This window comes from Triturus cristatus, chromosome 2_1, assembly GCF_964204655.1.
Source record: "Triturus cristatus chromosome 2_1, aTriCri1.1, whole genome shotgun sequence".
Taxonomy (NCBI): domain Eukaryota; kingdom Metazoa; phylum Chordata; class Amphibia; order Caudata; family Salamandridae; genus Triturus; species Triturus cristatus.
The window spans coordinates 767,430,598-767,453,334 of record NC_140581.1 but is presented as its reverse complement, the minus strand read 5'-3'; the positions used below and the strand labels follow the sequence as shown (position 1 = coordinate 767,453,334).

Genomic DNA, 22,737 nt, shown 5'->3' with positions numbered 1-22,737 from the left:
TGATGGGTGCTATTATCAACAGAGGGTACAAATCCCTCACTGGGCCTCACAACAGCAACAAAGCAGATTACTATCATGCCTGCAGACCAGCTCGTGGTAGAGGAGCTCAGCGACAACCCACATCCTTTACCAAACCACCGGGCAAACAATTAATCCTCACTTCTCTCTTCTACATTAGCCACTCCGGTGGTGGGAAGTATCATAAAACACCTGGACAAGTGGTACACCATCACAAAAGACAAGTGAGTCTTAAATAATGTTCATAATGGTTACTCTTTTCTCTTCAAATCCATTCCTCCCACTGTCCCACCTACAAAAATATCATACCATCATTGAGACCGCCTTCAAAAAGAAGTTGCCAGTCTGCCCCAAAAGGAGGCCTCTTTCCCAAAGGAGACGAGGAATCTACTCTTGCTACTTCCTGATGAGGTAAAAGGGTCACAAACAAGAATTACAACCCATTCTTGACTTGAGAGTTCCAAACAAATGTATTAGAAAGGAAAAGTTCAGGATGCTAGCCCTTCACCAGCTCTACCTGCAACTACATCAGGGGGATTGGATGTGTTTGATCAATTTCCAGGATGCATACTTACACATCCCAATCGCCACAAAACATCAGAAGCTCCTTTGTTTTCGAGTGGCATCTAAACATTATCAATACAAAGTACTACTGTTCGGCCTAAAATTGGCACCCCACACATTCTCCAAATGTCTGACTATGGTCACAGCAGCTTTAAGGAGGAGGAGAATCTTCGTCTACCCCTCCCTAGCTGACTGACTAATAAAAAGCTCCTATCAGTCACAAACGACTGAACACCACTGAATCTTCTTCGAGATTCTGCAAAGTCTAGGTCTTAACATAAACTTTAAAAATTCTGTACAAAAGCCAGTTCCGATGTTGCATTACCTGGGGGCTACTCTAACTACAAGAGCTGCAAGAGTGTATGCTTTGGTGGATAGACTAACCTCGAATCAGTCTGAAGTGTTACACTCTCCTTCACACTCCACATCCATCGTCCAGACAGGTGGCTTCTCTTCTAGGTTCGTTGGCCTCTTGCCTTTTCACTGTCCTCCATGCAAGATTGCATATGAGACCTCTGCAGAAAACTCTGAAGAACCAGTGGAATCAGTTTTCAAACCACTGGAATGACAAACTGAATCACTCACAAGCAGCTCCTCAGTTGCTGCTATAGTGGTCTCAACGGCAAAACCTACTGGTGGGAGTCACTTTTCACCAGTACCCTCTGACACAGACACTGATCACGGATGCCTCCCTTGTGGGGTGCTCACATGGGCTCTCTGCAAACTCAGGGAGTGTGGTCGGACAGAAAACAGCAGTATCATATCAACATGCTGGAGCTAAGGGTGGGCCACCTAGCCCTCAAGTCATTTTACCATCAATAAGAACGCGCTCTTTTCATGTCCAAACAGACAACACAACACAATTTATTATTTAAACAAGCAAGACGGACTCACTCTCGCTCCCTCTCTCTAGAAGCGCTGACCATCTGGAAGTGGCTCATAGCCAGGAACTTAGCAATCTCAGCCATTTACCTGCCAGGAGTCCAAAACACTCAAGCGGACTCTCTCAGTCACAACTTCACTGAAAATCACAACTGGATTCTACACGACAACATCCAAGAATAGGGACAATGGGGACATCCACAAATTGACTTGTTTGCAGACAAAAACAACTAATTATGCCAAGACTGTGCATCCAGGTTTTCCTGACCAGGGTGGAAGGGGTATGTCCTTTTCATTGATTGGCCAAGGAAATTTCTTTATACGTTTCCCCCAGCTCTGCTGATTCCTGCACTGATCAACAAACTGTACAAGTCCAGAACCAGAATGATCTTCATAGCACCGGAATGGCCTCGCGAGTGGGGGTTCCTGGACCTGCTATACCTATCAGAAAGACCACACAAGAGGTTGCCATGCAGACAAGATGTCCTGTACAAGCTCGGAAGGTGATTTTCCATCCCGACCTGCCCTTGCTGTGCTTGGCAGCATGGCTCCTGCATTTCTCCAATATCTGCATTTAGGCCTCTCACAGGATTGTAAGGAAATTCTCAGAGAGTCCAAACGGCCTTCTACCAGAAAATCCTATGATTTCAAATGGAAACAGTTTTACTTGCAGTGTGCCCAAAATGATCATCATCCAATTTTGGGTCAAGAGAATGTGATTTTACCAGATCTCCTCCATTTAGCCAAGTCTGGCCTGCAGTTTTTCTCCATAAAGGTACATCTCACAGCCATTACCGCTTACAGAAAGTCTCCCACACAGACATTTTCTTTCAAACGCCTGTGGTCAAATATTTTTTAGAAGGGCTAAAGAAGGTATGCCCTCCTGTAAGATCACCTTCTCCCTGTGTTCCCTCAAAGCTCATGGGCCATCCTTTCAAGCCTATACACAAAGAGTCTTAACAGCACATCACATGGAAATTGGCTTTTCTAGTTGCTATTACCCCAGTATGTTGAGTCAGTGAGATTCAGTCTCTATGTGCTAAAGAACCCTATACGGTTTTTCATGCAAAATGGTGGTCATGAGATTGCATCCTAATTTCCTTCCCAAGGTGGTTTCTGACTTTCACATTAACCAAACTTTTTCTCTATCAACGTCCTTTCCTAATCCCTCAACCCCAGCGGAAAGGGCTATACATTCCTTATATATCAAATGAGCACTAAAGTTTTACTTAGATAAAACAAAAGATATTGGGCAATCTGACCACTATTCCTTAGCTATGGTCCAATGTGAAACAGGAATAGCTTCTTCCAAGCAGACCATCTATAGATGGACAATATTCTGTATAGTGTTTTCCTACTAGTTAGCTAACAAACACTTACCTGCCAAACCCAAGGCCCATTCTACTAGGAGCAAGGTGTAACAAGCTGCTCTACTGAGAAATGTGCCCATTTCCGAGATATGTAAAGCTGCAACATGGAGATCTGTACACACTTTTACCAGGCACTACTGTCTAGAATCGGACACTCAGACAGATACTCAAGTAGACCAAGGTTTCTTTTTTGATAATTGTAATAGATGCTATTGAATGTTTTGGATTCGTCCGCAGGTGTGGGGAATGGGCTAGCTATTCTGTTCAATGCATATTACTATTAATGAGGATACCCTGGAGGAGAAGTATAAGTTGCTTACTTGTAATGCTACGAGAAAATGTCCCAGTGGAGAATAATTAAAACAGATAAATCAATGCAAGAATTAATCCGTTGTATCTAAACAAAGTTAAGCACCACCATACAGTCTTTCCAAAAATGGATGTGATTTTATTTCATCACAATATTGAAGTTAATTAATTTATAAAGTACACAACAAATCCTAAATGAATATTTTTAGAAAAATAGGTGCACAGAGGGGTGAGGTGATAAGTGGATGGGAAGAATTGTGAAGAAGGACAGTAGTGCGCATATATACACATCAGTAAATTAATAGCGAACTATCCCGACAGTTTCCTGCCAGATGCATTAAATGTCAAATCATAACATAATTGCAGATATACATTCTCTGTCATATATGTCTGACAAAATGATAAAGAAGAGAGACAGAAAGGGAAAAAATCTTTCGTGAAAGAGAACCATTTATGTCTGTGAAGTGCAGCGCACATTATAGGGAGATCGACATTGTTTCACACTTAGGGCCATATGTATCAAAATCCTCATTTGCGATTCTCAAATAGCGATTTTTTGCGAATCGATATTTGAGAATCGCAAAATGCTATGTATGTAGGATTTGCAATACATTTTGTGAATCCTACATATTCCTTAATTGCGAATCTCGAATTGCGATTCGCAATTAAGGAATACCACCCTATTCATTCCTATGGGCCTGGAGGCTCATAGGAATGAATGGGCAGACATTCTCAATTTGCGATTAGCAATTACAGAATCGCAAATTGAGACTGCAATTTCAAGGGTGCAAGGGTGTTAAAAGGACACCCTGTTGCACCCCTGAAATAAGCATGGGTGCACATGTGGCGCACATATATGCCCTAAGGGCATGTATGTGCTTCACATTGCACTTTGAAAAATGCAAAAAAGTGAATTTTTCAAAGAAATCGCAAATTACCACCAACTTGAAGTTGGTGGTAATTTGCGAATTCTTAAGGCCCAATTGCATTTTTTTGGTGCTTCCTACATTGCATTTAAGGAATCGCAAAATTTGCGATTCCTTAAATGCAATCGCAAAATAAGGAATCGCAAATTTTGCAATTCCTTATTTTGCACGCAGATTTGCCTCATACATACCACTAAGCAAAATTGCGATCGCAAACGCTGAAATTCTGCGAATTTCAGCATTTGCGATCACAATTTTGCTTGATACATATGACCCTTAATCTTTTGTAAAAAGAAAGAGTTCTGTATAAAGTCATTCCTGTCTGTAGTATACAGCGCACATTATTGGAAAGTCGGTTAACTTTCCACACATAATCTATTTACATGAATTCACTCAAGCATGAAAGGTAGATGGAAGGAAGAAATCATCTGAAGTCTCATAAATACATTTCTGTCTGCAGAGTGCAGCGCACATTATAAGTACTGTTGATTTCTCGCCCAGTTTAATTTTAATTTATAGTGCAATTTACAGTGTATTCTAGGAAAAATACCATATACTCCATGAATGTGTGTGGTCCAAAAATGTAATAATAATAATAATTAGCGCCAAGGTAAATAGACAGTCATCAAAAACGGCCAAAGCGATTATTTAGACAGAAATAAAATGCATAATTAGTGCCAAAAGAAATACTTAATTACCAGAAAGGACCAACGTGGTTACTTATACTGGTGTAGCAAGATCTTCGTTATTTGTGTCGTTAAAAGGAGTAGCATCAGTCTAGGCATTAAAAGACATGGCACAACAATGTGTGTGTCTCTAATATACACACATCATGCATATGTTTTTTCTTAGAGGGCACAAAAGGGCAGAAACATTTACAGTCACTTGTACCGATGTACTGAGATCTGGCACTAAATGGCATGAGGGAGTTCTAAATGTTAATAACCCTGCAGATAGTGTTATTCAAGGTTAAAGGACTGGCCTGTACTCTTCATGTGAGAAGGGAGAGGGTATGTTCACACTGGGGGGCAGATTTACAAGCCCCATGCGCCTCATTTACGCCACAGTTGCGTCACTTTTGTGACGCAGCGGCGGCGCAAAGCCAGCGCCATGGTGCGGGGTACTTACAATGTGACGCATCAGGGAGATGCGTCACGTTGTAAAGCCCTGCGCCACATGTAGGCGTTCCTGCGCAGGGGGGGCGTTCTGGCGCAGGAACGCCTCCTAAAAGTGGCTGAGTGAAATCTACAAGATTTCCCTCAGTCACTTTTAGGCCCATGCTGCGTCAAAACCCTGTGCCTGCCTGAAGCATGCGTAAGGATTGACGCAGCATTAACAAGATAGGGCCCCCCAGAACATTGCTGGAGCTGTGTCGCGCTTGCGACGCAACTCCAGCAATGCGCCACTTTTACGGCATAGATGCGTCACGCATCTATGCCGTTTTTTTCCCATGGTGCACCGCATTGTAAATGCGGTGCATCCATGGTGGCGGAGCTGTGGCGCACAATAACTGGCGCATCCCTGCTGATATGCAGGGATGCGCCAGTTATTGTAAATATGCCCCAGAGTATTTTATTATGAGCCCTAGTCGTTATTAAGAGTGGATAGTTGGGCATAAGTTGCATCCATTTTATTCAAATCATCATTAACAGCATTGAATCGGTCCATCCATTTGCATTCACGGATGTTCAGAATGGAGCTCAGGTCGCCACCCCTCACTCCTAGTTTGATTTCCTCAATGACCAACCATTTTAGGGATTCTGGACGGAGAGCAAAGGTTTGGAAATGTTCAACATAGCGGTGCCCCTGGCTTTTCGCATCGTATCCTGCTGCAGTGTTGCAGTATACGGGCCTTGACCTTCTGCGTAGTTTGACCTATATAGATCTTTTCACAAAGACAAAGGATTGGTTGATCACATTGTGCTTGTTGCAGTTAGTGTGTGTTTTAAGAGTGATCGAGCAGTTTTTGTGGTTGAACTGTTTAGTTTCAATAGTAAGGCAACAGGCTTTGCAGCTCCCGCATTTGTAGTGGCTAACTATCGCCGGTAGTTGCTACAAGGATTGAATGGTGGATTGAGATGGTGGTTCCAGAAATGACTGAACCACCTGCTCCTTGATGTTTTTGCCCTTTTTAAAGGAATGCATCGGTGGTGTAGCCATTTGAAGATCATAAGCCACCAGTGGCCAATGCTTGTTAATGATTTGCTTGATTTCATTACTTCTTGTATTGAAAGTTGTTACACAGATCAATCTGTGCATGCCTTCATTAGAGCGTTCATTTGGTGTCAGGAGTGATTCCCTGGGGTTGTGCCACGCTCTTTTCCTGGCACGTTTCACCATTTGTTTAGGGTCACCACGTTCTACCAAACGTTTAATAAGATCGTCTGATTCGGTGAAAAAATCCACCTTTTGAGTACAATTCCTCCTAATCCTGAGGAATGGACCAAAGGGAAAGTTATCACGCAGACCCCTTGGGTGGTGGCTGCCATAGCGCAGCAAGGTGTTTCTTTCTGCAGGTTTCCTGTACAGCGTAGTATATAGACAGTTGTTTGCGGCTTTTATTGATATGTCCAGGAAATCAATGCTCCCTCTGTCCCTATGGATGGTAAACTTAATGTCAGCGGACCGTTCGTTTAGCCAACCAAAGAAAGACTGGAAGTCCGATTCATCTCCGGTCCAGATCAGGAAAACGTTGTCTATATAGTGCTTCCAGTAGGTAACTTGATGTTTGTAAGGGTTACAGTCATTGTAGATAAATTGTTCTTCATAATCATCTATGTACCGAATTGCCAGGTCTGGGGCGAAGCTCGCCCTCATTGCGACTCCCCGAGTTTGTACATAGTGGTCACCCTGGAAATAGAAGAAATTTTGGGTCATTGCTATTTCCAACAGTTGCAGAATGAATTCTGTGGACACAAAGGCCGGTAGGGTTCTTTTATCCAAACCTTTTTTCATGACCTCCAGGACCTCTCATTGGGGGATGCTCGTATACAATGATACGATGTCCATTGTGACCAGGATTTGTGATCCAGGCTCAAAAGGCATGCCATCCACCAGATTGATCACCTGCATAGTGTCGCGGAGGTAGGGCACAGTTATTTCTGCCAGGGGTTTAAGAAAAAAATCCACATATTTGCAGGGGGGTTCAAGGACCGAGCCGCAGCCTGAAACATTAGGCCGGCCCGGGGGTTGTTCCATGTTCTTGTGGACTTTAGGCAGGGTATACACAGTCGGTAGGTGAGGCTGTTTTTGGTACAGGTACTGAAACTCCAAATCAGACAGGAATCCCATCTCCTTACCCTTTACAGTGGTTTTCAGGATAATAGCGCTGATCTTCTTAGTTGGGTTGCTCCTAAGTTTAGCATTGGTCCTGATGAAGACCCCACCCACAATGCACAAAATTGGCTGTTCCTTCTAGGGGTTGAAATGTCAACACTGCTTTATCATTTTGTCGGATATATATGACAGAGAATGTATATCTGCAATTATGTTACGATTTGACATTTAATGCATCTGACAGGAAACTGTCGGTATAGTTCGCTATTAATTTACTGATGTGTATATATGCGCACTACTGTCCTTCCTCACAATTCTTCCCATCCACTTATCACCTCACCCCTCTGTGCACCTATTTTTCTAAAAATATTCATTTAGGATTTGTTGTGTACTTTATAAATTGATTAACTTCAATATTGTGATGAAATAAAATCACATAAATTTTTGGAAAGACTGTATGGTGGTGCTTAACTTTGTTTAGACACAACTGATTAATTCTTGCATTGATTTATCTGTTCTCCACTGGGACATTTTCTCGTTGTACCGCTATTCACCCAGGCCCAGTGACTATTGGGTTGCCCTATTGCTACATAACTCTACTTGTAATGCTAGTTTTCGAGGGTTCTCCAGGGTAATCCTCATCAAAGTCATAAGGAACCGTCCCTCCTCACCAGGCGATTCAAATGCAACAGCTTATATATATCCATTGTGCTCTCATTTTTCATGTCCCGCCCTGACCTAACTGTCACCTATGGGGCATGCTGGGATACAAGGGGTATGGGGAGATCCTAAATGACAAACTGAACTTTGGTGCCCAGGTAAACAGTCTTATTTCATCCTGCTTTTTTCAATTAAAAACTCTGAGAAAATGTTTTCCATACATCTCTCATGAGTTGCAAAAGATGGTGATGATAGTTATGTTATGTTATGTTAGCCGGATTTGTATAGCGCACAGATGCCCCAGCAAAGGGGCGTCCCGGCGCTTTGAACAAGAAATCGGCACACAAGCAACCCAGTGAACAAGCGATGACAGTGCTAAGCGTTCAGGGAAAACAGGAAGGTCTTAATGGCCCTCCTGAAAGTCAGGAGATCATCAATGGCCCGGATGTGGACAGGAAGTGAATTCCAGAGCTTGGCAGCAAGCACACTAAAAGAGCGGCCACCGGCCCTAACCTTTTTAAAGCGTGGGACTGAAACCAGATGAAGCCCTGAAGATCTTAAGGTACGTGAAGGTGCATACGGCGAAATAAGATGTTCCAAAATCTGAGGGGAAGAGTGTTTCAGAATTTTGAACGAGAGGCAAAGAGATTTAAACTTGATCCTCTGGGATACAGGAAGCCAATGGAGTCCATAGATGGTTTTTTTGGCCGAGCAAAATCTCGGCAGGCCAACCAGAGCCCTGGCGGCAGCGTTTTGAACTCGCTGGAGTCTACAAAGTTCGGCCTGATTAACTCCAAGTAAAAGAGAGCTCGCATAATCCAACTGAGACAGAATAGTAGCCTGTACGATAAGCTGTCTGGTTGGAGCATCAAAACATTTAAAAATAGGTCTGAGCCTACGGAGAATACCGAAGCACATGGCAGCGATTTTCTTGGTATGAGAAACAAAACTAAGTTTGGAATCTAGCCAAATGCCTAGATTCTTTACCTCAGTAACAGGAAGAGGGGTAGGGCCAAGCTCAGAAGGCCACCAGTGATCACCCCACAGATGGCTCTGATTGCCGATAATAAGCACCTCAGTTTTTTTTGCATTCAGTTGCAAACAATTGTCTGTCAACCAACAAGCCACTGACCTGATTCCCTCACAAAACTTTGTGGCCTCTATGTCAGAAGCCCCACTTATGGCAACCGCCAGCTGAGTGTCGTCAGCATAGGACGCCATGGTCAGATTACAGCGCTTGACGACCGCAGCCAGCGGCTGGGCATAGATATTAAAGAGTGTGGGGCTAAGAGCCGACCCCTGCGGAACACCCTGTGTGATAGAATGGGGTTTAGACTGATAAGGAGGGGTAGCAACCCTGAAGGTACGACCAGATAAAAACTATCAAAACCATTCAAGTGCCACGTGATCAACACCAACCTCGACCAAAAGCTGTAGTAGAATTGTGTGGGAAACGGTGTCGAACGTGGCACTAAGATCTAAGAGCACAAGGGCTGCCGTTTGACCAGAGTCCACCAAAGTTCGTAGGTACTCAACCATAGAAAGAAGCGCGGTCTCAGTACTATGGCCAGGTCGAAAGCCATTCTGGGAAGGATCTAAAATATTAGCCGAATGGATGTGGTTACAAAGAGTAGTGTTAACATGAGCCTCAGTCAGTTTTGCCACCCAAGGAAGGAGAGAGATGGGGCGATAATTCTCAAATATTAGAGGATCCAGAGCAGGTTTTTTTAAAATAGGTATCACCTGCGCTTGTTTCCAACTGTCAGGAACGGAGCCAGACATCAAAGATAGATTGACCAGATCACGTAACGGAGGAAAGCAAAATGTCGCAGATTCTCTAAATTGGACAGGTCGTAAAGGATCCATAGGAGAACCTGATTTAACTTTCATAACGATTTTGTTAAATTCCTCCATCGAGAGCTCAGGAAAGGAGCGTAAGGACAGAGTAGTTTTCAGGCCAGAATCCAGTTTCTCCAGAGATACAGATGAAGCTGGGAACGAGCCGTAAATGGCCTCCACCTTTTCTACAAAAATAGTTGCCAAGCCCTCACAATGAGTGGCCGAACAAATGTCAGCGACTGGGGCTCTACTGGCTGTCAAATCCTTAAGCACCTTAAATATTAGTTTAGTGGGATTAGTGCTAATATTAATTTCACGAGAAAAATAGGCAGCACGAGCTTACAGACTGCCTTATGATAAGTTTTTATCCTGGCAAGATACAGAAGTTTTTTATCAGACAGGTATGACTTACGCCAGGCTCTTTCCGCTTGTTTGCAGGATTTCCTTTGGAGCCGAAGTGAGTCATCATACCAGGGATTGGGTCCAGCGCAACGGTGCTTACTCTCAGTCATAGGAATCAGACAGTCTAGGGCTCCCGTCAGCCAGTTACAGAAATGATCATAGCCCGCCTCAACATCCGTAAAGGAACCCAAAGGATGTGAGCTAAGAAGCCGGTGAAAATCCGCTAGCTTTAGCTTTTTCCATGGGCGTTTAAAAGACGCAGGCGCAGCTGCTCTAAGAGGAGAATTCTCAATCCAAAGGTGTAATTCTATAAGATAATGGTCAGTCCAAGCCATAGGCCTTGGGGGTAGCACTTTCACCATCAGTAGATTAGTGAAAAAAGGGTCTAAAATGTGCCCACCAGTATGAGTACAGTGTTTGACCAACTGAGATAGCTGAAGAGCTTCCAAGTCAGCAAGGATACTGTCTGCCGCAGGAGAGTGCAAGGCATCAAAATGGAGATTTAAATCCCCAATGATGCTAAAATTAGCAGCCTTTAAAGCTAGAGCGCTAACGACTTCAGGTAAGGCAGATCTAAATGCCGCATCAGGCCCTGGTGGCCGGTAAATGAGTAGTACGGAAAAGGTAAAATGCGGACTGATAGAAATACGGAAATAGGCACATTCGCAGCCAACTATATCCAAGGGCGTCCATAAGCATGTATAACAGGATTTGACCGCAGCCGCAATACCCCCACCTCGCGAATTGCGGTTATGTGTATATATCACGTACTCCAAGGGAAGAGCCAGATTGACCGCAACTAAGGCTTCGTCATGCAGCCATGTCTCTGACATAAATAGAATGTCCGGACTTTCCTCCGTAAGAAGGGTGTAAATATCCAAATGATGTTTGACCAACGATCTCACATTGAGATGACAGATATTAAAGTTATGAGAGGCCTGTGGAATCGTTGGTGGTGGATTTGGGCATTCTGAGCACTCAGGAGGAGTTACCCTATGGCCAGTAATGAAGACAGGAGATGTAAGCCTGAAGACACACTCCGGACACTGATAAGGGCCCGAGAGGGATTGTAAACATACCTGAGTACAGCACGATGAATAGCAAAGCCTAAACAGCTCCTTTCGCGAATACATTCAAAACAAGCTCTGGAGCCTGCCTCGAGCACTGACTCGGCGTGGACGAGCGCAGACGGGCAGGACTCTGCCACGACTCCGGCGCAGGGAAGGTGCTCCCGCTGCGCGTCACCGCTGCGCACTGAAAGGGCTGGCTTAAATAGGGTGACAGCGTAGAGGCTGCACCGCTAGAACGCTAAGATGGCACCCAAGGAGCATCACAACAGCTCCCAATCAAAAATGGCCGCAAATTCCCCAATTATCAGACCCCTAGGACAGGACCCGCTCTAACAGCGGTGAAACAACCGATTTATGGTGCAGGTAAGAGGGCGACCCCCTAGCAATAAAAACAAGGAGAAATAAATAAACTGAACGTAAATACAAAACGCGGTAATTTTAAAAATATAAAATATGTAAAGCGCGCCTTCAGCAGAGCTAAGCGCGCAAGTCCACTGATGCTGATGACCAGGATATCTTGACAGGGCTGACCCCCTGAAAGTACCGCCTTAAATAGTGTGACAGCGTAGAGGCTGCACCGCTAGGCCGCTAAGATGGCGCCCAAGGAGCGTCACAACAGCTCCCAATCCAAAATGGCCGCAAATTCCCCAATTATCAGACCCCCAGGACAGGACCCGCTCTAACAGCGGTGAAACAACCGATTTATGGTGCAGGTAAGAGGGCGACCCCCTAGCACTCTTCTTATCCTAGTTGGACTACTGCAATGCCCTATTTTTGGGCATTGACAAGTCCCAACTAAGAAAACTGCAATCCCTACAGAATGCCGTAGCGAGACTACTCCTGGACATACCTAGGGAACAATCAACCTCTGCAGGAATTAAATCACTCCACTGGCTTCCCATCAAACAGCGTGTGGAATTCCAGTCTCTAAGCCTCATGCACAAGGCAATATACGGTGGTGGTGCTGAGGATATCCAAAAACTGTTCCCACCGTATACTCCCCCACGTGCCCTTAGATCTGCTAGCCTGGGCCTTATTAAGACCATAAAGACCAGACGGGCAAGATGGGGGGTCAGGGCGATATCACAATGTGCGGCAAAGCTTTGGAACAAAATGCCTCTGGCCATGAAGCTTCAACCTAACTTCCAGCTTTTCAGGAAGAGCTTCAAAACATGGCTGTTTACCTCCATATAGGATCCCGGTCAACACAGCGTATTGTTTTTGTCCACACACCACAGCGCCAAGACACCACGGCAATCGAGCACTATATAAACATAAACATATATAAACGTATATATAAAGGCACGTTGCCAGTTTTCTCTATTATGCTTATATGCAGCCTATTAGCTAACAATGCCTCTCATTCCCCGGAATTTTCCTTTCAAATAAATGCTGTGGTTACACATTATTGTCTCTTTTCTGTTTTATGGAAATGTTGGAAAATTGTGGGATGTTTTTAAATGAAAACTGAATGTAATTTGGCCATTTTTTAGCCTCTACTGGTGGCTGCGTATATGTAAATATATTTATAGCCTCTACTGGTGGCTGCGTATATGTAAATATATTTATATGTGATTAAAGGTACATTAATTGTGTTATATATATATATATATATATATATTAATATGTGCTCCGGGGTCCCTGCATGTGGGTGGGATTATTTAATGCTTATGACTTTTATGAGCGTTCCCCTGGAAGAGAACTAGGATTACAGGTAAGCATTTTATCCTTATTAAAAAGCCACACACACAGCTTTGCAATATTATCGCTTGGACTTGTGGGAATATGGCAGTGGATGCAATGTACACAACTGAGAAACTAAAGTGGTCTTCAAGATGTGGATCACGCAATAATGTTAGCGCATGTGAAAAAGGTGGTATTGATCTGCTAGTTATTTTAAGGGTGTAAGTCAGTAAGACTGCCTTTTGAGTGATCGTATCTGCTGTAGCACTCTGGTTCAAATTCTATCAAGGTGTGCTCAACACCTTACACTGAAGGGCAAGAAAATGCTGTTTTATATAATGCTGCCAATCTGCATGACTGTGGGAGCAAGCGATCTATAAATAAGTTCATAGTGTTATTGCTGTGTAGCCGTATTATTTCAGTAGTTTTGTCTTATTTGTAAGATGTAATAGTTGTAGACTAATCATTCACGCGATACCATTAAGCTAGCTATAAAAAGCACCAACCAAAACTGTATAAATGTATCCTTTTCCAGCATTGTGGTAATACAATCTTGAAAAGAATGCTCACTGTAAGATACATTGCTTTGTTAGTTTCTTGTGTTCTTTGGATACTTTCAGTGACACATTTGTGATGCAATGCATGCGTACAGAGTACGTCGAGCTCCATGTGATGTGTATTTCTCTTTATTGGTATAGACATTGATGAATGCCGTATTTCACCTGACCTCTGCGGAAGTGGTACTTGCGTCAATACCCCGGGCAGCTTCGAATGTGAGTGCTTCGAGGGCTATGAGAGTGGCTTCATGATGATGAAGAACTGTATGGGTAAGTGCCTTTGGTTAATACGTACACCTCGAAGTAAAAATGCATGACATAATGCACCTATGAGGCTCTGACCTTGTGAGGAATTCAGGCTTTTCTCGTTTTTCATAAGGCCTACGCTTTGACAAACATTGGGATCAATGGATGTCAATGTTTGCCCAATTAACTCTTGTTCAATCCAGTGGCAAGTGGTTCTGACAATTAAAATGTCAGGGGGAATAACATCAAAAGCTGTATAATGATTTTGCAGAAGAGAGAAGGAAAGCCCTGCGACAGTCAAAACCATTTTGAAAAAACAAGATTTACTAAATACCAGCAGAGCACACCCACCTGCCTTTGCCTAAGGCATTCACTCTGGGTCGATTCTACTTTGGGACGACTAGAGCGCAAATGTTCTGCACCAACACTGGCTGAAGAATAGTTATCCAAACACAGAGCATCAGCTAAAATGGCTGTGTGTTTTGAAATATTTTTGTTACAACTAATGGCTGAGCCATTCAATTAGTCCCTTCTCAGGACCGCCTCTACACTTGCATTACTTATTCAGCTATCATCCTTAGATGGCCTCTAAAGATAGTTCTCCCACATGAAGGACAAAGAGCAGAATACTCTTCAGTGAAGCAAGTCCTGTGATTTATGATTCCAGGTAAACAAGGAAATAACACAATATATATTCAGCATGTAAGGTTCATTTTTTAAATACATTAATGAGAGAACAGACTGTACTAGCAGTGTTTAGGGGACTCTTAGGCAAAGTTATGTAAAATGGCTTGACAAAAGTTTATGATGCAACACAGTAGCTTACATTAACTGAAAAGATACATTTGCTGCCAAGCATACATTCACTTTGTAACGATTTTCCTTGATAGGTGTCCTAGAGGTAGGGCTAGCACAGGGAAGGGGCGACCAGCGTGATGGCACAGTGCCCGCGAAAGAGCCCCAGCAGAGCCGTATGGCAAGTGGCACAAATGACATCTCATACGTTTGAAGTGCAATGTGCAGGCCTCAGAAGGCTACATTCAGGCAAAGAGGGGTCCTCATAGGAGTATATGCCTTCAGAACTGGGGCCTCAGAGCATTGTATACCTGGAAAAGAGCGGTAGGGGGTGGAAAACAACTGAGGATTTGACTCTCAAGGAAGAGCAAGGAGGAAAGGGAGCATGAGACTGTGAAGGAGAGGGAAAACCATTATGTGTTCAGCACAAAAAGGCGGCCCTGGCATAGGAATGTCACTCCTAGGAATTGGGGAACCCAGAGGAAGGAATGTGACCCTGAGGATGGGAAGGGGTTCCTAAGGAAAGGACGTTAAGCGATGGGGTAAGAGTGATGGATATTTGAACAACTTTTTCCTGGGGCTTCGAAATGGCTAAAAAGTTGGAAATTGTCACAGGAGGCGGGTGTAGTACAGTAATTTTACATTTCTGAAGGTACCCTCTGGTGCAAATCAGAATTGTGTATCCCAGAATTATACATAAACCTGGTATTGGTAATTATGGGTGTATAAATAATTCATCTGTAGTCCTGCTCACCTAAGAATGAAGGCTAATGTGGTGGTTTCATGATCAAATATCAATATGGGTGCATTCTCATACTCAAGAACTTGTAAGTGGAGCGAGTGCCTCCACAAGGCATATTAGTGTACACAACTGAATTTTGCTTTCCTGTTCCCTGAATAGCAGTAGTCTTTGTGTATTATCATTGTTTTCCAGTGTAGTCGAACATCAAGACTGATTGTATAATTTTCCCCAGACTATTTTAAAAACTCCACACTTTTTGCTATTAAATTGTCTGCATCATTCCTTATGAGAGAAAACGTCCCCAGTAGTTATTTAATGAAATGCAACTTCTACACTGGTGTGAATTACTCTTGCAACAATGTATAGACTATAAGGTGGATACCTCTGAACCTAAGGTGAAACAATCCTGATACTCATTAGATATCTATGCTATATACGGCTTCCCCAAAAGCTTCTGACCATGCTCAGACAAGCAGTGCGGCGTTGGTAGAAGAATCAAAGGAGAGTCATCTAGAATAAGGCCTCAGGTCCCAGTCCCATGCTCAGTAAATGAAAAACAACATATGCCTGGTGTCCTGCCGCCCAGGGCGCCACCCACTGCTCATCTCTGCTCTCCCCAGCCAATTACAAAAAATACCTGCCATCCTTCCAGCTTCCCACACCACCCTCATTTTTTTTATTTCCGCTCCTATATATTCAAAATTAAAATTCCTAGTGTTCTGCCACCCACCCACATCACCCTCGGCATGATCCTTCCCTCCATTTCACAAATATAATAAAAAGCACCTGGAGTCCAGCCACACACCACTTTCTCTTCTCCACCCCCCAATTAATTTTTTTATGAAAAAGTAATACTTGGTGTGCTACTGCCCTCCCTCACTATCCCCTATGCCAAATTGTCATCTCTGCTTATCAGCAGTGGCTACCTCAGAGCTGCATCAGCATTGTCTGCTGGTCCCCTGTAAGCCACAGAGTCAAGACTGATGAAGAAGATGGTGGCTGGCATAGGCAGAGCACCACCCAGGTGCCCCTGCCTCCCTTGGATCTGCAGAGACCTGAGAGAAGCAGGAGAAAGCATGTGAGACTGCTAACCGTCAGGCACCATTGAGCCTCTTTGCTGGCCTAGCTGCATTCTCAGGGGAGGCGAAGGACCACTGAGTCTGTAAGCGATTCCCTTGGTGACTTAGCAACAGAAAAGGCTACTTTTTCCATCGCTGTCATGTAGCAGCAATGATTACTCATATTTAGAATATGGGGCGTATTATACTTTGGATGCATCGTAAATGTTTGTGGTACATTACATCTTTAACTAGGCATGCAATCCCAAACAGGAACACTGTACCCTATTACATATATTGTGCTGCCTTCAGGGCAGTGGCAAACTCGTGCCTTCCCTGGAACAGCGTGTTAGTGAAAGGTGGAGCCACTGTTTGAAATAGCCTCTCCATCTTTTACAGTGTAAGCGGCACCCAGCCAAGATGGGTGGGGGAAACAGAGATCCCATTGAAAGTGGGTGCACTGACTGGCTGCACCCATTTGCAGGGGACTGCCTATGGGGTACAATAGGACCCCATTTTTCTTATTTCAAAGAACATCCTGAGGGGATGCAGTGACTGTACCCCGACCTCTTCGCACCACAATTCATTGCACCTCCTGATGGTCTCCTTGCCTCTGTCAATTATTTTTTTATTAGGTTTTAAAAAAATACTCAATGCAGTATTATAATGCAACAAGCTTTTTTGCAATACATACATTATGAGAGATGGATTCAGCATTTTTAAACTAAGAAAAATCTAACATTTGATATTAACTAGTTGGATTCGTCTTGGGGAAGTCCAACTTGGAAGGGGTGGAGGAAAGAGGAATATACGAGCAGAAAACATAACTGTGCCTGCATCCATACTATGACACAGGTACCGAGGCAAAGTATTTCACTCATTTGCATGGGGCAATTCCCACAATAGTACAGAGCCTTGGGGGGTGCAGAAAGTGGAAGCTCACTATTTGCGCTCACTGGGCTAATATGTAATACAGCTCCAGTTACTCCATATGTAACATACGTGGTTTGTCATAAATAATAGTACACGTATGCACTGGAAATAGGAGTGCTAAAACAGAATAGCCATGCTATAGTTCAGAGGGTGAATGAGCAATAACGATGTCTTTAAATTTTGTTTTTATCTGGTAACATATATACTATGCTTCAAAGACAGAGGTCAAATGTCAGGCAATAACTTCTGGGAAATGGCTGTTTATTCTTTTAAAGGAGTTTAGTTGTTTTATTTTAAGTGCAGAGTAGGATGATTGTGTAAAGTGAATAATTTAGCATTCTTGCAAGGATACAGTAGATATATTCTAACACATAATAAAATGTAAATACCTGTAAATTAACTATTCAAATGTTTCAGCCTATATGAGCCATTCAGAAAAGACAAATGAAGCACACTTTCTTAGTAATTCTGAAGTGTGATGAAAACATTCTCACCTCCAGAAAGCTAGTGACATTAAGTAGGACAAAAGTAGCACCTGTTACTTATGGTGAAACAGAGCTGCACAATCTGACTATACATTATATATTCTGACTACTGCAGTGCCTTACATGACTTTACTAATACCTGACGTGACAGAATATGCAAGATCCTTCAAAGTCAAGGAACCACACTGTTTTCTATTATCAACTGATTAAATTTTTTTTATGTTTCCAGATATTGATGAGTGTGAACGGAATCCATTGCTCTGCAGGGGTGGAGAATGCATGAACACAGAAGGAAGCTTTCAGTGCGAGTGCCCACCCGGACATGAGCTGTCAACATCAGGGGACGCTTGCATTGGTGAGTCTCAATGATACAGCATTGGATTTAATTGAAATACTTGACTAATGATTGGTACCAGGAAGATAAAGCAGACTGTTAATTTATTCTTCTACAGTTCTGTCACTTTAAATTCCATAATGCATCACTCTTTAAGGAAAATGACAATGTTAGACTAAAAGCCAATAAAGATGCATGTATTCGCTGGCAGGACCCATCTAGTCTTCTCATTCATCAGTCTCCTTGAAAATCATAAATTGGTTTTGGATTTTCTCCAATATTTATATTACTTAACAAGTTAATGAGCAGAAATGTATAGAATCCAATCGCTGATTCAAGGCAAGATGTGAAATCCATCTTTACTGTCTATGGAGAGCATGGTTGGCAGTGGTATCTCTGAGTAGTTTCAAACTTCCAAATTACCTAGATGTGGCAGTGTTAATTCCACATTCCTGAGTTAAGAATACCGGTGGTCCCATAACAGGGTTTCTGAGCTGAACCCTGAGACTCTCCTGAGGAATGAGCAATTAGCATGGGGAAATTCTGGTTAGAGTCCCTTATAGTTCATTATTTCCCCCCAATGTTTTATGGGGATATGCAACTGCTTTCAAGAGCTGAAATCTACAGGTGCAAGTAACCAGATCTGCTGTGATCCCATGGATCTCACAATTCTTATGTGGCAAGTAAATAATGTTAGCTGCCCCATCTGAATCAAGTGGCTACTCTTAGCAATAGTGAAATTCTTTATGAGGGTGACAATGTGCATTCATGTGATTGTGAAACAAGAACAGCCTTTGCAAATTTGCAGGCAAGAAAAATTGTCTTGTATGCAGTAATTAAAAAAGGAAAAGAAGAACTAATTTATTTCTTGTTGACCTGTCCTAAGCTCTCTTTTTACATGTGTCTTATTTCCTTCACAGATATCAATGAATGCTCCTTGAGTGATAATCTCTGCCGGAATGGAAAGTGTGTGAACATGATTGGAACCTACCAGTGTTCTTGTAACTCGGGGTACCAGGCCACACCCGATAGACAGGGCTGCATTGGTAGGTATTTCTTTGTTCTACACTCAAAATCTGTTCACAAAAGGTAATTTCAGGTGACATGGAGACCAAGGATCCCTGATATCCTGTTCTACTCATCCTCATAAACACTTGAGTAAACATACCATTAGTCTTAAAACTCAAATGAAGCTAAGAAAGCTGATCTAGATTACTTTGGAATTAGTATATACGACAAGTGATTTATGTTTTGACAGGATGTTTATCATGAATCAGAAACACTATTCCACTTTGACTTGTTTCAGAAAGATATTGAAATATAAAAACTACTACATTGTTTGCGAAGTTAGAAATTAGCTTTGACACAATGCAGAACACACCAAGCTGCACGACAGAATGAACCTTTCTAATGCAATTGTTCTCATTCCTGGCCCTTCAGCGCATTCTGTAATACCATTAGTGCAGTCTGTCCATGGACAATATTTAGGACTGTGGCCGAAGACTGACAACCCAGATGTGATGCCCAGCATCTGATTAAGCATGGAGGTTACACAAGGTGAACTCAAAGTGTCTTTTACCTTCAGATATTGATGAGTGCAGCATAATGAATGGAGGCTGTGACAACGAATGTTCCAACTCAGAAGGAAGCTATGAATGTAGCTGCATTGAGGGATATGCGCTGATGCAGGATATGAGGACGTGTTCAGGTGAGATCTTTGTAAACTAATATCGGTAATAACATTTATGATTTTTTTTCCAGAATGTCTTTCCTTATTTGGGTTTTTGTGAAGTCTATATAACATGTATGCCAAACTTTTTCTGCCTGAATACTTTGTTGGAAAAGGTACAAAGAAGACGCAAAGACTAAGAAACAGAGTAATGATGATGTAAAATGTGAACTGAGATAGATAATCAGTGGTGGAAGTGATGTATATGCACAATCCTTGCATGGAGATGTGGTAAAATCTGGATATATGGAAAAGCGTTAATTGGGGCCAAAGAGGAGTAAGGCAGTCTCTGGCATATGACTATGTCATTGCTAAGTGCATTAGGTAGCAGTATGATTTCAAATGTATGATAGTGACCTTAACCTTTGACCTTATACAGATAGTCTTCAGGTCATTTGGAGGAGGTTTCTTGAGACCTTCGTAAATCAAATCAGTTTACGTCTCAGCTGAAGCTGTGATTGTTCCAGATAGTGGTTAATCTTAGATTTATGAATTGGATATTTGGCCAGGATGCATTGGTTAGGCCTCTTAGGGTACCGCCAAGAAGGAACTTGTGGATCAGGCCCAATGGGCTTATATGTACTAAGTCATTTAGGTGTTGCAAATCCTGTTATTCACTAAATAACAGGGTTTACGACTGTTAGATAGCTTTTTACTATATACTAAACCCAATTTGCTATTCGGAAAATGATTAACGAATCCCAAAATTGTTTTGAAATGCTGAATGAATCACAATTTAGAAAAGGCATGTTTATAGCGTCCCTTTCAAACTGTGATTTGCAATGGAATCAAGGAATGGTTTGCGACTGCAGGTTCGATTGCAAACCATTGAAAAGTTACCAACTCCTGAAAGGAGGTGGCTACCCATTCAAAAAAGGGAAGAGACTCCTACACCTTGTGAATGTTAAACAAAGGTTTGATGGGGTGTGGGCAGTGGTCTAGTGGAACACTGCCAGCTTGCAAACCAATTTTAAAAAAAGTTAACATTTTTATTTAAACATATTCCTATTTCCTTTAAGGAAAATGGACAGTATTGAAATAAAATTTTTTAGGTGCAATCACTGAACATAGCAGGCCACCAACCTTGTTATTGCATCCAACTGGAGTAAGTTACAATTTGCAACTTAACTTATTAGGTTCATGAAGTAGGTTGAATTGTGCCCCACTCCAAATTGTGATTTTGCAAAGCAAGATAACAATTCATTGGACAGTCTCAAAATGTCAGTGGTTTTGCAAAAAGTCAACGTGCAATTCACAACCACTTTTTTGCAAATCCCTTATTCGTACATCCGGCACAATGTTCTGAAATGCACTCTTTTCTTCATGGTGAGTCGGTGAAGTGATTTGAGGGCAGGGGTGATTATGTTGCATAAACTTATTCTTCAAGGTCAGACCATAACTTTTTGCATTTATCAACAAATAAAACATAACTTTCTACGGTTTAGGTGCTGCATAGTCTTTGAACTGAAGCTGGAACTGCACTTGTCTGACTACATTTTGTAAAGGCACTTGTGATCTACAGCTAGTCTCTTCCTTGAGCTTTTTTCTCCTTTGCTTCCTTTTGTTGTGACATTTATTTTGTGTATTTTCCCTTTAGATAATGTGAAGCCTGTCAAATTGCATCGAGTACACATATAGATATGAGGCTTTTACATATACGTCTTCCTAAAAGTATGAACCAAAAAAGAGCATTCCAGAATGCATAAACAACCTCATCATCTATTAAGCTTTTCCCTACAAACTCTTGGATTTCAGAGCAGTTAGCCATGTAAGAATTATTTTTGTGTGCGTTTTGACTGTGGCATTAATTCCTACAGATATTGATGAGTGTGAGGACAGTCCTGAAATATGTGATGGCGGTCAATGCACCAACATTCCTGGGGAATATCGCTGTCTCTGCTACGATGGATTTATGTCTTCCATTGACATGAAAACTTGCATTGGTGAGTGTTGAAAATTGTATTTCTATTTTATTTTAATATGTTTAATGATTATTAGGTATTTAAAAACAAACAAACCTCTAAGTAGCAGTCTTTTAGAGACCATTCTTTCGCAGCAGAAATTTCAACAAGATACTCAGTAAACAGAAAGCCACTTCATAATCCACAAATGCCAAACCTGTCATGATTAGAAAAACATACAAAGCCATTCTAATTCATCCCTCATGGTTACCACATGACCTTCAATTCCGTGCTCAATCAGGATTCACAACAGTTGTTACGTTAGTCCCACTTGATCACATCACCGGCTCCGTGCAGCGTTTTATCAGTGTCCTGACGACTGTCGCGAATTCTCATTGAGCACGGAATTGAAGGTCATGTAGTGACCATGAGGGATGAATTAGAATGGCTTTATCCGTTTTTTTAATCATCAATCGAACTAAGTGGATTGAACCTACCCTACGAGGCACTTGAGAGTGGGCATCAGTTCTATGTCCTGAGGAGAACCCCAGTAAGGTGGAACAGGGGTTCAAAATGCGTTGACCATTTTCATTGGATCCACTGTTACAAATTGAAAAGTGTTGTGCATTTCAGAGTATTGGTTTAAGCCAGGGAAAGTTAAAAGAGAATGATTGGGAGAATGTGCCTGGTCTTCAGTTTTGCTCTGACAGGGATCCGACATTTAGAAAATTAGGGAGCTTTTGATTTAACCTTGGAATTACTAAGGGGCGTATTGTATTTGCCCTGTGAGGTAGCTCCTGAGTGTGTATAAAAAAGAACTGATGTTTTGATGGATTCAATTTATGTTGAAATATGAATAGATGTACTGATGTGTTAAATATATATTGTTTTATTTGTTTAATGTGATATAATTCATTGTCCTTTATGTATTATTGTGGGTGGGAGAAACAAATACTGT

At 42.3% G+C, this 22,737-nt stretch overlaps 1 protein-coding gene across 1 annotated transcript in view; it reads left to right on the top strand.

Moving 5' to 3' along the window:
• FBN2 (fibrillin 2) overlaps window positions 1-22,737 on the top strand; it is a 969,744-nt gene that overhangs the window by 742,821 nt on the left and 204,186 nt on the right. Inside the window, exons 26-30 of the mRNA XM_085632710.1 lie at window positions 13,698-13,826; window positions 18,045-18,170; window positions 19,070-19,195; window positions 19,735-19,857; window positions 21,696-21,821. Coding sequence (XP_085488836.1) covers window positions 13,698-13,826; window positions 18,045-18,170; window positions 19,070-19,195; window positions 19,735-19,857; window positions 21,696-21,821 — 630 coding nt within the window. The remainder of the gene's footprint in view (window positions 1-13,697; window positions 13,827-18,044; window positions 18,171-19,069; window positions 19,196-19,734; window positions 19,858-21,695; window positions 21,822-22,737) is intronic.